Source organism: Buceros rhinoceros, unplaced genomic scaffold (assembly GCF_000710305.1).
Source record: "Buceros rhinoceros silvestris isolate BGI_N320 unplaced genomic scaffold, ASM71030v1 scaffold8872, whole genome shotgun sequence".
Lineage (NCBI taxonomy): Eukaryota > Metazoa > Chordata > Aves > Bucerotiformes > Bucerotidae > Buceros > Buceros rhinoceros.
The window spans coordinates 132,821-148,265 of record NW_010397177.1 but is presented as its reverse complement, the minus strand read 5'-3'; the positions used below and the strand labels follow the sequence as shown (position 1 = coordinate 148,265).

Below are 15,445 nucleotides of genomic sequence, written 5' to 3'. Positions count from 1 at the left end.
GTAGGGAAGCTGCGTGAGCCCTCGGCACGCCTGGTGGAAAAGCCCCATTAATTCTGCCTGGTCACTCAGAAGAAACTTCACATACTTGTAAAAAAGAAATACAAAGAAGGGAGGAAGAGAACCAGGGTGTTTCAACTCTCGTATCACAGGATGCCAGGAGAAGACTGCAAACTTCACAGTCGTCTTTGCTCTGTTCACTGGCTCCTGCTGCAGGCAGCTCAAAAAAAGACAATTGCAGAATATCACTGTGCTGCAATGACAGAAAAATCAAGAAGGGCAGATTAAATTACACATTCAGAAACTACTGGCAATAAATTTGGGGTTCGTGTCATGCCAGGAATCAGTAGAAGGATATAAAACTCTGGATCTCAAAGCACAAGCTGCATGAATTGTGCTCCAGCAGGTATTACCCTAGCACTGCCCGCTGAAACCATTTTGGAAATGCCTGTCTACAAGAGGTCTGAATTTTGCTATGTAGGAAACAGTCTCCAGAGTCCTCTGGCTGAGCATGGATAGGAAGCATGTTCATCCAGCAAGGCCTCTGAAAAGAAGTACCTGCCCCACCCTGAACTTTACGGAGTCAAGAAATGCCTACAGGCATTTTTAAGCTAGCATTAGAGATGCTACCTGCCTGATTTTTTAGAAGACTCTCCCTGATCTAGCACACTCTCTGCTTTTTTGCATCTTCTGCTGGGCAGAGAGAAATGGACAGCCCATGCCCTGCATTTGTGACAGCGTATGTACAACCACGAAGTGCACCTTCAGATCTGACGCTTCCAGTTACTACATATATGTGCAGGGAACCAGCAATTCACCCGTACTGGTGACAGGCTGCAGAATGTGCGCACAAGCTGCTTGTTCAGGCTGGGTGAGCTCAGCCGTGGGCACAGGATAGCAAGCTATGTGGAGCCTTTTCCCTCAGTTACCTGGGGTGAGACAAACAGAGAACCCACATGCTACATGACTGTGTCTACAGTTAAATATCTCAGCTGGTAACCGCTGCTAAATATAGCCCTGGTGGTTTCCCACAGAACAGGAGACACAATAGGCCTTTCAGACACTTATCTTTAAGATCTTTTTTAAGAGATGCGGGTGCTAATGGAACAGACAAAAGACAACACTCTCCTACGGGTACACCTGCTTTCATTTCTGACATTGAACTTATCTCAAAATGTCATCCACGGAGTGGTAGGTTCAAATGAACTTCAAGCCTGGTAAACACTAAAGACAGCACACAAGGAAGTCAAGCCCTTGGGCAGCTGGACAAGGCTTTGGCTAGGCCTGGCCCCAAGCCGTTGCTTGAGCTCCATGAAAGAGGCTGTGAATGCTCCTTAAAGAGCACCTCTTCCTCTCCCTTCCCCAAAGCAGTGGTGCAGAGATAATGTACCAGGTCCCTCAAACGTTGAGATGCCAGTTTTCGTCTGTTGTATTTTACCCACTGCTTCTTCTCCGACCTCAGCGACCCCTGAGAGCAGCTCGTTCCTCTCTGTTCTGCTACCTTTTACAAATTGGAAGGCAGTTCTGTCTACCTCCAGACTTCTCTCTTCCGTATGTCTGGTCCCTGCTGCTATCCTCTAGACTTTCTCCAGCTGTTTTTCAATCTAACCGATGGTGATAAAGCCAGTAGCTACCTTCACTACCCACGTGTTCACCACCAAAATAATCCTGGGGGAGACATAATGCAGACCTGCGCATAAGAAGCTTCCCCGTGCTCTCAAGCCTCCTGCAATGTCTGAAACAGTCTATGAATTCAGTGTCTTCAAAGACCAATTACGGTGCAAATTGAAACATGTGACTTGGGATGAATATCGGAAACTATTGCCTTAGGGTAGAAGTACAGAAGAGCACAAGACTGAAGACAGTCCTGCCACAATAAGAAGACATTACTCCTTTTCAAATAGATAAATTTCACACCAGTTGTTTCCCAGTTGTTCTCAGTTCAGCATTTCAAGAAAAGGAGAATTTCAGTCTGTGCAAACTATGAAATCCAAAACAATACTCGAAAAAACAAAAAACCAAAACACCAAACCAAAATGCAGGATACAGGATACAAAACAACATCCTGCATCACTGACTTCCTAGTGTCAGACCTAGTGTTGGAAATACAATCCCATTCAAAAAATGGATGCGGCCCCATCTGAGACCCAGTTTAGGCTGTTTCACTGCTCTTGGCAGAAGACTGTTTTCAAAGGCCTGCAGATTGTATCAACACCATATGGTAGAACTAAGCTGCAAAGTACCTGAGAATAGCGGGAGTGGAGTTTTATAAGAGAGCCAGTGACTGTGGAGATAGACCAGCAAGGCACTACAGGGCAGTAGTGGGACTGAGGACTGAACTGGAAGGTTAAGAAGACCAGGGGCTCAGGGCAAGATCTCTAGATGCAAAAATAGCTCAGCCATATTGAATACTTGAAGTCTGCAACGACAGGTTAAGTAAACTATGTAACAGCCAGTGTATGTCTCTGGAAACAAACATCCCTATTGAGTAATGAGTGGAGATTCTCAAAGAGAAAAACCACATGCAGAAAGCATCAAATGAGATGATGTGGTGTTCTCCTGTGTTAGGCTGCTGAACTTAGCATAAGTAACAGACCATCATTGCCTCCCCTTATACACACTCACAGCTCCTTTTAATAATCGCAGTGGTCAAGGAGCTTGTTCAGTGGTTTCCAAAACATGCTGCACAGCAAAAAGTTTCCATTTTCATGTGCTCTATTCTACTGTTTTACTCCAGAATGCACTTATAAGAAACTGCAAGGATATGTAACTCTTTACAGCAACTTCTGCGCACTGACAATTTTATCGTCTTCTTCAGACTCCGGGTGGTGCTGCTTTTGTGCACAAATGTCTTTTTGTGGGGAATCGATTTGCACAGGAAGAAATTTTCAAGGGAACAGTTTGCTGCTTCCACCCCCTCAATGCTTTTAATGGCAGAGTCTGGAAAAAACAGAAATCTTAAAAGGCTCTCTTAAAATAGAATTTATTATTATTCTTTTAATCTTCAGAATGAGGGGCAGGCTCAGAAAGGCCAGGTCTCAGCACACAGTCCCATGCTTCAGTTCCCGGGCATCCCTTTGCAGGGATGGGCATGACAGCCATGTTACAGCTGGGTACTAAAATGTGACCATCTCTCCTAAAGGCTGATATTTCAGCAGCACATTCCATGTCTAGATTAGGATTCTGCCCTTCCCAGATTCTGCTGCTCTCTCTGTCCGCCACCTGGGAAGCAATGATGTGAGACACCAGCAGTAAAACTTCACACTAAGCACGCATTGCACATTGTCCTCAAAGCATGAGTGGAAAGGTCTTTCTCACCTGGGAATGCATTTATATCAATGACTGCATGCTGCCCAGTCTGATTGTTAATGATGATATCAATTCCAAAGAGGGAAACTCCCAGAGCTTGCCGCAGTGCCTTAGAGATTTCCCGGATGACGTCATCATTTGGCCGCTCAAATACTCCTTCAATTTTATCCAGCTGTAGTGGAAAAAGACACATTACTAAGGGACGCTGAAACAACGTTTTTAGTATAAAGATTGATTTTCAGAGGTTTCCAGGTGCATATCGACCAAATCTGAGAGATTTGAGAGAACTGGTGGCACGAAACAGAGAAAGACAGCAAAGAGAAATAGCTTTCCTAATTCAGAATCGTTCCTATACTGGCAGTTCACCTGCTCTAAAGCACCTAGTTCTTCCTCTTCATACTGGTGCGGCTCCTCAAGAGACAGAGCAGTGCCGGAATGAATGGAGAATCAGACTCACCACTTTAAGTACCAGATCTACATCTTAAAAACCCAAATACAGGTGGCATGTTCAATCCTGTGCTACAAATATTCTGGATATCATTCAGGTATTTCAAGGTACATTAAGGCCTATGTTAAAGGGCTGATAAGACAGACTCCTGCTGTATGTTTAGTCTGAGCCATAAAACACAACTCAGCTGACGTCTTCAGGGCAGAGGCTAATTCAAAGAGGGTATCTTTTACGTGGATTTTAATGTATAAGTTATTGCATGAACATTTATTACAGTGAATAACTCAGGTTACTTATGACTGAAAACATGTAATTTTCTTAACTTTTTAAACAATGTGTTACGCAGCAGAGGTATGCTGTTACACCTACAGAGGCATGTATGGAATAAGTATGTGTATGAGAGAGAGGGCAGGTAAACTACAGCAGCATATACTCTCTCCAATTTTGAAAGTAAATTTAGCCATAAACGGATTTATGACTAGCACAATTTTTAATATTTTTAAAATATTTTTAAATATTTTAACACTTTGAAAATATTTTTTAATATTTAGCATGACTAGCAGTGTTGCACACAAAATTTAATCATTGCCAACTATGAAACTACTCCCCAACAGAGCTTGTGAAACAGAAAAGAATCTGGAGACTCAGAGATTGAAAGGACCCAGTCCTGTAAAGTGACTTTCTCAGCAGTCAAGTGCCCGAGAACTTGTTAGGATTCATACATGCAAAGCTTATTAAAAGGACTGGTAATGCAAACAGGAAACTGCGCAGCGTGCTGGCGCTGCTGGCCTTGGAAGACACCCAGAAATGATCCCGTGGTCACGGCTCAGGCGTGCTCACACCACAGACAGCTATGGGCCCCCTGTGGCCCTGCCCAGTGCCGTTTCTCTGCTTGGAATTTCTCTGTCTTTCCTCACAGAACTGAGTCCCAGAAGGATGATTTATGCTTATTGAATCTCTCTGGACAGGAAAAGGCCAGGTATTTTCATTCAGAACCTCCTTCCCTTTGCCTAGATTAGCTCTGGGGAGTTTAGGCCTGGCAAGCAACACAGCCCTGCTGCATCAGTGCTTCCTCACCGGAGCTCGGTAAGGAAAACCAGAGGGGGACACAGTCATGCTGGTTCGTTGTACCAAACAGACCTCAGCCTGCAACACAGAAGCAGACAACTTGTGAAGGAGAGTCGCTAGCTACTAACGCTCCAATAAGAAAGGACTAGATAGTTTTCCAGCCGCGCTAGAGGAAAAAAGACCAAGTATACTTACTGCTGTTAAGACAGATGAGGATTCTGGCTTTGAAACATTGTGGCTGTTGAAAAATATTGATTCTCTGTCTGGAATTAAAAGCAAGTTGTTAATAGTGTTACTCCAGATATTAATATCCAAAGGACTAGTGCAAGGAACAGTAGATGGCACTGCAGCCCCAGCAATCTAGTTCTGATCCCTACCAGGCAGTGTCCCCCCACCCACCAGGCTTCTCCTGCCTGCTGGCATCTAGCTGCCTGCTCAGGTGGGACCCACGGCTGGGTCACCCACAGTTTTCAGAGCTCGGACCACAGGTAAATAGAACTGCACAGAGATAACAGAAACCGGTTTCCTTTCCTTCACCAGGGTCAATTCAGTAAGTCCAGTAAGACAATGAAGTTAATTTCTACTGATTTGCTATACTCGACAGCTCCAATGGGAAGGAGTGCGATAGAAGAGAAAAGCTGCATTCACTGCAGGGAGTAAGCAGATCGGTGTCACCCAGGGTACTCGGAGATCCCCGTGAACCTGGGGAGACACCATGCAGGAAAGCAGTAGATTTCACGGTCAGCACCTGTCCTCCTTTGGAGGCACCACAGGAATGCAGGAGACACCCTGAGATGACAGATGCCACTAACGCACCACAGTGGAAACCACGGGGAGAACTGTACCAGCACCTTCTGCCCTGCTCCCTCTGTGCTAGATGCTTCACTGGTGGGGACAAAATCCACCACCGCAAGTCTCCCCTTGGGATTCCCGTGATGTCAGACTGACAATCATACAGACAATTCACATGGGAACACCTGGACAAAAGTCCCAGCATGCCGGTGACGCCAGCAATAGAGTATTTCTGCTATGCTGGCCTCTCTGACTGGACATTTAAGAGCAGCCACAGGGCCACGTACAATAAAATGGGGTAGCTGTGAAAAGCAAACCCAAATTCATTCAGCAGTCTAGCATCACCATATACTCTTCGCGCCTTTCCTCCCATTTACATTGGCCCTGTACTTTGAGACATTGAGCTCCTGGAGTGCCTCACAGCCTCCAGATCTGTTTAATCATTAGATCTGCTGAGTCAGGTGCCAGTAGCACGGCATCCTTAATCTCTCCTGATGAGGGTAAGAAAGCCAGACACTTACCCCGATCCACCCACAAAACTTATCTTCCTGTGGGCTTCCAGGAAGCTTTCAAGTCTTGCACTAACAGAGGAGATATTAGCTAAGGCATTTTTAGACAGATGCCTTAAAATGTTCCCTTTCAGCGAAAGTATGGACCAACTACCCTAATAGCTTATAGGAACACAGATTTTGGCCTACTCAGCAGAGCAGACCTAAATGTCAATACAGGCATACACAGCTGCAGACAGGGGCTCTTACAGTGATCCTATTATACATACACTATTGAACAGCTATTTGTGTGCAGAACACAATAGTGAGCACACATGGACTTACTAAGATCAGTAGAAGCCGCTGACAAGAAACTGGCGCTTGTTCATTCATCTGCTTTAGTCTGATACGTTCTCCCCTCCCATCCCCACCTCCTAGACTTGTCCAGTTGCAGGCAGATCATGCTCCGATCCACGCGCTGCTAATTGGTTTTTGCTTCTGATGGGCTACAGAATGCAGTTCTTTGGAAAGGACCTTTTTTCCATAAAGGAAATTAAAGTAATCTTTAATGAAAACCCTTCAAGTGCTGCTTTCTAACGATGTACAGTAGGATCACTGTCCTCACTGACAAATCCATTCCCCTTCTCCCCAACACAGCTGCTATCTACAAATCAAAGGACACTTTCCGCCAAGGTTTACAACACTGTGTTTCACATGAACAGAGAGGCTCGTTTAGGGGGATGCACCAGTAATCTTTAATTTAAACACACATATATAATCAAGGTAAAAATAGGGAGAGGAAGTTCTGAAATGATGGAATCCAGGAAATTTGCTCCAAAGCACATTTATAAACAAACTCCGGAACAAATGACACATGAACTTATTGCAAAATGAGAGAATTTCTCTCCCACTCCCACATTCCACATGATACAAAACACCGTTTCTAACAGGTAAGACTGGGGTTACCACTGCATAAATATTTATACATGAACGTCATTCATATGTATTCCAGAGCAGATGTGTTATCTCCTTTTCTATTGAAATAATACAGAAGAGGAAACACTCTGCGTAAGAAACAGCTGCCTTCAGCAGCCTTTTCACAGACATTTTTCTTTTCAGCTGTTTGCTGCCAAGGCTCTGAGAACTGCCATTTCCTTTTAAATCAGCACAACGTACCTGAGATTCCCGCAGAGAAGTTCTTTAAAGATGGTCTTTTCACCACCGTGTAGGATTCCCCAACCACAAAGACTTTATACAGCACGGCATTGTGATTGATGAAGCTCTGAATGACGCAAGGGGGGCGAACAGCTTTCAGGCCCTCCTGGTTGAAGATGATCGCCATCTGGAAACAGGCACACACAGTTGTGCACAAGTCTTCAGATACTTTCATGCTTACCCACCACCTAGCCAGCAGTGAAGGGGGAACATCTACTGCTGAATATATATTGACCACGTGTGAATTCCTTCTCAGCAGCTAGTCCTACTTCACTGCATTTCATTTCACTGACACACAACTCTCCAAACACTACTGGCAGTGCAGCTTTCATTTTCAATCAACATTTTCTTCTCAGCATTTTGCAATTTAATTTGCTGCTTTTAATTGGGAAGCTACTACAATTGCAGGTACAACAAAAGGGTAAAACATTTGACCAACACAGATGATGAAGTATTGAATACAAGCATGTGCCATAAGAGAAGGAACAGCTCTGTGTACTAACTATGCAAGTTCTTTCCCACAGCTCTATTTCCCATGGTTTGGCTCAGCCCAGTTGCAATAGCCTAAGCACCAGGGTTTCAGCCACATCATCACAAAACTTTTTTTCAGACTCTACTAGTTCTTATTAACAGCAAATACTGGCCTAATGATTTTCTTGGCTTGGCGTCACCCCATTACTCCAAATGGATAGTCCTTTGGAAGGGACTGGAACAAATATGCCAAAAGGGAAAGGGCCTGAAAAATGAACAGCAGCTGCCTCAAACAGCACAGAAGCAATGCTGGTAGGTGCACAGAAGTACTTTGACAGGCCAGCGTATCTTCAGCACATGGTACACTGCTCTTTCCATCAACCCCTCCATTACCATGGTCACATGCACATATAACTATCATAACTGTGGTGCCCCGTTTTGCAAGTGTGTTGTTGGAGTAAGGCTCCTATGGCTCCCATGCAGAACCAGCAGCAAGCACCATTCTGGCAGAAGCGATGGAATTATTTATACCAGTGTGCCCCTACATAGCAGTGAGGACAAATTTAGTTTGTTCTCCACCCTCAAAGCCCTAAAAAAGCTATGCTCTAGCTACTTAATAGTGACCTCTCATCATTACTCCAATGATGTCGGGCCTTGTTAATCCACAGTGGCAGCAGGGCATATTGGTAAGTGAACACCAGGAAGGACTGTTCAAGCCCAGAGAACCTGACAAATGTTTTATCTTCCTTTCCTCTGGGCTAAACTCCCCCCCATAGGTAGGGATGCTTTGGTTGGAGCACCTTCCCCCTCTGAAGAACCATGAAGACAACAACTAACCATCCAAGTCTTGAGCCTGTCACCTACCTCAGTCAGTGCAGGGTGTACAACATTTACCTAAGCTCTGAAACATGAGTTTTTTCTTATACCTGTTAATATTTTCTCACTTGCTGCTTCAGCCTACTGTTTTACTCAGAATGCAAGACACTCTAGAAAGTCTAGAAAGGCTAAGAGAATTTCTCTGTGTCCCACACTGACACCACAGCAATATACACAGAATAAAGTTAAAGCTTCCTGCCTCAGCATGGTGCAGATGAGTTACACTGCTTGCTTGCTCTTTCCATATGCTTCCTGTCAGTTTTCATGCTTTCTGAGATGAGCTGTATCTTAGCGAGGTCAGGATCACTGGAAGAATTTTACAAAAAAACTTTACCACTTTGTGCTCTGTTACATATTACATATGATCACCTGCTCATTTGATGTACACTGTACTTTCAGACTGAATTTTTGCTAACACCTTAGTTTGTTCCAGTAATAAAAATAGTAAATATAATAGGTTTTGTTGTTCAAAATTATGTAAATGATGTAGTGATTACATATTCATAGTTAAAAGTCTGAGTATATTTTTGTCCTTATTCCTCCTCATCTGGTAGACCACATAATTGTTTCCATGCATGCACAATGACTCAGTAGATCATTTTCCGAGTTCAAGTCAATGCATGCATTCAGTATCTACTTGCAGCTGATATTCTTACTCTGTTTCTCTTATACCAGATGCTATCTGAGAGCACAGAGTGAATTTGTGAGTGGTAAACAACCTGTGCAGGAAGCCTACTCTAACCAGCAGAATCGTCCATCAAGACGATTCACAGCAACATCATCATACCCCATTTGTCTCTCACTGGTGGCAAGAAACACAGCTCTCTTCTTCCTCCTGTGGCGACTGCTTGCATTACAGTATCTACAATATGATGCTGGCAAGAATAGTGCTGTTCCTATAGTGTTCTCTTCAAATATTAGTCCATTAATCCCCACAAACAAACGTAAGGTACTTATCATCCTATCTTAGAAGTGTGGAAACCTGGTGCCAAGAGAGTCTATCTTCTTGGCACAGAACTGACCCTGGCTACTGGAGTCTGTGTGAAATGTCTCTTCTACAAAGCTGTGTACTAACAACCCCATGGACTAGCCCACAATCCATAAAACTCCCATGGTGTTGCATTACACTGCTCCACTGCCATGTCTCATGGTTTTTTAGTATGCATGAATACAAGCCCAAGAATTAGCTTGCAGGGCGCACTTGCTCTTTGTCATCTAGCACAGACGTTGTGTCTGGCAATAACACGGGAACAATACTTTATATCATAATTTCCAAACAGCATTCCCCATTATAAATACAGAGCTCTTTTGAAGGCAAACCAAAACATTTGGCACCAGGAATTTTTACTGAAAATGTCCATAAGGAATTGAGTTTCAAAAAACACAGCGATTCTCCGCCTTTTCGTTCCTGTCTGCTCAACACTTAGAAATCAGAGACATTATGGACTCATTTCTTCAGGTTATGGGTCTCAGTGATGTCTCACAGCAGCTTTACCAAAGGTCAGTTATGTTTTGACCTGTTGGCAGCTGGGAAGGACAACCTTGAGGCATCACCTCTATTCAAGTCTAACAAACAGTGCTGGCAAAGTGGAGATCAAGTGCTGAGCTGGCCAACGTTATTTCTAGTGCAAAGGCCATGTAGAACTGTGGGACACCACAAGAAGATTAACTTTTAGCACCTTGGCTCAACTAGCTCAAGTTTCCACCGCAAAATGTGGAGTCTGCCAGCCTTGGCTGGCACCAAACCCAAAATCAAGCCTGCACCTTCATCTGTCCCTGTTAGCCAGTACTTGGACTTTCTGAATAGTTATGAAGAAAAGCAGGTTTCTGGTCAGGCTTTGTTCTAGGTCCAGTATCAGTTCTGCAGTGGGAAAATCTCTATGGAAAAATAAAATGATTTACCAAAAGCCAAAGAAGGAGCTGTTAATAAAACAGACAACAATTTCTTGCTTCTAGACCGATGTTCCATCTTTTAGACAGACTGTACTATAAGCAGAGTATTTATTCTACATTTCCTTGCCATTATTGACCATAAAATAGCAATTACAAGACAGTTCCTCTCTGATTATAAATACACATTTGGATCAGTCCTGAGAACTCAGCTATTCCGAAAGTGACTACTGCTACTAAGTATGTAAAGTACCACACGACTTCAGGCTTTTTTCCAGGGGTCCTCCTAGGCTCTAGTCATAAGTTACTCTGATAAAGTGCAGCCTACAACTGTCATTTAGTCTAATTTTTGCTCAGCAAAACGAATTCTGGCAGAAGGCTGAGCTATGTCTGCACTGTATGACAGAAGACCAGAGAAAGATTCACCAAGGAAATGAAGTCTAAGACTGACTGGACTAACACTGAAAGGCTCATGCATTTCAAGTTGCAGAGGAACTCCGGACAGAAAAGTCAGCAAGGAAGCTGGAGTCATAAATTCATTAACAACCCAGTCCCCAAGTGTTCTTGGGAATGATTATAGTGGCTGCTCCAGCAAATTAACAGGACTGTCTGTTGGCTTGTGAAATGACCCAAGCTAAGGCCTGCATTTTTCAAAGGAAGTGCTGGTCACTCAAGATTTCAGGCATGGCCATTCTGCCTGTCTAGATTTAGATTTTACTTTAGGTCCTTCAGCATTCAGAGACACTGCAGCAATATATTGCTTATTTCAGGAGCAACTGGGAAACCTGGTCTGACAACCATGTTGTTAACAAAGGAAGCCAGGCATTAGGAGAGCCAGCAGTGAGGGCTGGATTCTCAGAAGTGAGCTGTAGTAAGCAGGAAGGCAGGAAGCACAAACGTAGAAGAATTAAAACAGGACTCAACTGGCCTAAATTTAGAGGAAGCTCTGCTCACGGGGAATGCACTCCTTCCAGGAACACACAACCATTTCAACTGCAAATGCCTTACGGAAAGAAGGGAAGGCAGATAGTTCTACCAGCACTGTTCTCCCCACAGCTCCAACTTTGTTATTACAACATACCTGGAAACCATCTCTATTTGCCATTTCCTTCCCCTCAAGGAGAGAACTGCAGCGCAAAACTATTTCTCACCTGTACCACATACATGTTGGAACAGTGGCGTGGAAACACCACTTAGTGTGACCTCCCACCAAAGAAGTGGTGAAGGAGATTCCTTGCAGACAGAGCTGACTGGAAACCACAAACTGCTAGAAACAACTACATGACAGAACCTAGAAACTTCTACAAGGAACTTCCATGCCAAGAGGTTTAAGTCATATTTAACTTCATTTCAGATAAATCTGAAAAAATGGTGGTGTAATCAAAAACGAAGGAGAGCAGGGGAAGGGAAGTCATTGGGCATAGCCCTCATTCTGACTACTACTGGATTGGAAAGCACCAGCCAAACCACCCCTGGGGGACTGGAAGCAGGGAGATAACATTGCTTTTAACTCACCTCGTGAGAGTTGGTTCCATGGGCCACTCTGGTTTTACAAACTGGGTAAATAAAAAAGAAAAAACAATGCACCACTGAAACAGAACACACAACCCCCTTATAAACCCATTCCCACCCACACATGCAAACACTGGAGTACACCAGACCAAGGTGACTGTACCAGGTACCAGTGGCAGTATCTGCTTGAACAATGTCCTCAATTACTGCAAAGCTTGGCTCGCTTCAAGCCATACTCTCTCAATTCCTCCCTGTAACTAAAGTGCAAGCAGAGGTCATTTCAGGACTGGACAGAGGTGCAAAGCATCAGCTGAGAAGTTAGTACCAGTACTGGTATTGCCATCCTTCCTACCCAGAGGACATCTTCACAAGTATGTGATTTTGCCTGAGGCTGAAGCCATGAAACACCACTGTCCCTAAAAACAAGGGAACTGGGACACAGTAGAAACCAACTTCCTTTCCTGCCTCCCTGTTTTTCAGGAAAAGCAAGAAACTGAATGGGCTGAACCAAACTAAGATACAACCTATTTTTTTGCAGACAACCATAGAGGGAGTCAAAAAAAGTAGAAAGAGACCAGCAGTTCTTCCTTCTCCTTCATATTCCTTATCTGCTCTGTATATCCTGGTTCTCACCTCCAACCTAAAACCAGTGAGAGGAAAGAACCAACATGCTACTGCTTTTACAAAACCAGTGAAGAGCTGAAGACCCTGGACATGATGGCTAGAGCTGATGTTATTTCTGTGTTAAGCAGAGGAAATGAAAACTTGCAAGTGAGGAGGTGGATAGGACAAGACTTCTTTGGGGGTTGTTAGAAGAGTCAAATTGCCAGGCAAGAGGACAGGCAGCTATGAAAGGCAGATGACCTGCACTAGAGCCCAAAGTAAGTTGGTAACTTGAAATTTTGGAAAATGGTACATGACATTGCTCTGGAGAGCAACAGTGTTTTTTAAGAAAATAAAAACCAGAGAGGAGACAGAAAAAGCACTCCCGCAATAGCACGTTACATCAATTTTCGGTGTTAGATTTTAATTTCTTCATCATTTAGAGGGGTTGAATCAGGCCTTCTGAATATATGGGCTATGCTGCTGACTACTGAGCTGTAGCCAGCCTGTACAGAGAGGACAATGTGCATGGCTAAGGGAGGGGCTCAAAGCCATTCAGCGGGCTTTAAATTCCTGCTTCACAATCTAGCTTCAGGAGACCCGCCTCATTTGGGAGAGCGATGGCAGGGAGGGCAAAACATGCTTTTTCCACATGACTTTACCTCTGAACTTTATAAATGAGGCAAGCACCAAAGGAACAAACACCAACTAATCAATTCTGCTCACTTTATACTGCAAGGAATCAAATAAAGGAACAAATTAAAGTCCCACAATGAAACTTGCTACAAAGCACAAACCCTTCATAGCAGCTGTTTGAAGCCGTGGGCCCTTAGAGCCTACTATCTATGGTAATTTTTATACTCTTTCTTCTACCCTCTAAGATTATATTTGTAGACTGGACCAGGGAAAGGGAGGGGTCGGTGAAAAAAGAGGGCAGTCAGCCAGGCAGTGATTTTCTCAAGAAAAATAATGAACGTAGCTGGCAGGAGAAACTTCTTGCACAAGTTCAGGGCAAGAGGCTAACTTTGTTAGAACTATTAGCATTTCCCTGGAATACATGTTTACTGTAGCGAGGTGTTTAAAGTAAGGAACATCAATACAAGGCAAAGTAAAAGCTGATAGGCAGGGGTTCTGTTCCACATTCCAAGCAGACTGCTTCAGAGCATTTATTTCAGGAAGGTTTTAACAACCCTGACACTTTGGCAATGAAACCCACCCTCCTACAGTGTGGCTACATGTTGGGGGGTGCACGTGCAATATTCAGAACCTACTTGAAGCACCAAGGAAAAGCCCATGTACATACTGAATGGGAATGCTAGTCCTTTCTTCTCTATAAGCTGCAAGGTATCTTCTCCACAGGCACTTGTCAGCTCCATAAAGGGTGGTGAACAGATTCTCTCATCTGCAAGACAAAAAAAAAAGAGAACCAAATGGAGATGAGGGGTTCAGCTTCTCAGCGGTATCATTATCAGCTCTCTCAGTACTAACTGCTTCTTGATAGTCAGCTTTACTTTAACAGTTGATACTAAAGCACCAAAAAGATTATCAACCAGGCCTGAATTTGGGTTCCTGGAAACATTTCAGAAGATGAAAGGTCCAATTTTCAGCTAATCTAAATGGAAAGACAAAGCCCATATTTTCACAGGTAGGCAGCAAAACCAATCACCCGCTTAGGAATATATAGCTGCACAAGACTTAGCCAGTGAGCTGAAAAGCAATTGGGATCTTAGCTCTTAACAATATGCCTTCAAGCAAAATTTTCTAAAGCATTTTACAAAAACCTGAATGGCCAGCAATTGTGGCTAGAGTAGGCAGGCAGTCTCACAAAGCCATCATTACTGTAGGGCCCTTCAGGTGGCAGATTCCAGTGTGGATTTACTTCAGCCAAGGTGCCAGCTGTGTAATACTGTCCATCGGGACCTCCCTGCCATGAAAGCAGTGATCATTTGGTTTGCCAAAACTAGCCAGAGCACTGTTGAGACACTGAGACACCTTGGCAAGACTGCTCAGTGGACTTTGGTTAAAGAGAAAAACCATGGTAACCATGGTAAAATTTAACAGAACAGGTCTGCACCAGAGTGTTTCTGCTGACATGCCTGGTCACACGGGGTTGCGGGAAGGCTGGAGTCAAAACCCATCCCTCTTAGTCACTCAGTAGATTGAATTGCTCTGGATTCATGTCCTGTCCACTGTAGGAAAACTTTGATTCCCCTAGTAATGCAGTAGGAAAGGAGGAAAGTACTGTAGGACTCCAGGTACTTGAACATAAACCTCTACTGCTCAAGCGGGTTAGGGTGCAATTTCAAGTGCAAAGAGAACTTTGGCTTCAGCCTCAGCTCTGGGACAGGTCAGCAGGCCCAAAGACTTCCAGTAAAAGCAGCGTGCACGTTGGCAAAGTCAAAGCAAGAACATCACCCAGGTAAGAGTAACTACCCAACTTAACTCCTCAGTGAGGACAGTCTTAGAAGTACTGTCTCCACAGAGCTTTAGCTGTGGTGAGGTTAACTTTGGAGTCACAAATGACTTACAACTCAAGTTAGCTGTGCAGTATTGAGCTGCAATTTAGAACGGCTACAAGAAGTTTTCTGCAAAAATAAAAGACTGTTTTCATACATCCTAAAAGGAGCAGAAAGATTGATGCTTTGAGGTCGACCTCTACAAAGCTAAACAATACATCCCAGACTTCAAAGCTTTTGGTTTGCTGCTATGAAAACAGAAAGCGGCATCCAAAAGTGACAGGTACTGTAATATTTACAAGCCTTTGCCAGAGCAAAAG

The 15,445-nt window shown here is 43.9% G+C and overlaps 1 protein-coding gene across 1 annotated transcript in view; it reads right to left on the bottom strand.

The window, feature by feature from the left end:
* Positions 1 to 15,445, bottom strand: part of ITPK1 (inositol-tetrakisphosphate 1-kinase) — a gene marked incomplete at its 5' end in the record, with an annotated part of 73,711 nt that overhangs the window by 2,572 nt on the left and 55,694 nt on the right. The window contains 5 exons of the mRNA XM_010146152.1: positions 3,316 to 3,478; positions 5,018 to 5,085; positions 7,279 to 7,444; positions 12,070 to 12,110; positions 13,973 to 14,071. Of these exons, the coding sequence (XP_010144454.1) occupies positions 3,316 to 3,478; positions 5,018 to 5,085; positions 7,279 to 7,444; positions 12,070 to 12,110; positions 13,973 to 14,071 (537 nt within the window). The remainder of the gene's footprint in view (positions 1 to 3,315; positions 3,479 to 5,017; positions 5,086 to 7,278; positions 7,445 to 12,069; positions 12,111 to 13,972; positions 14,072 to 15,445) is intronic.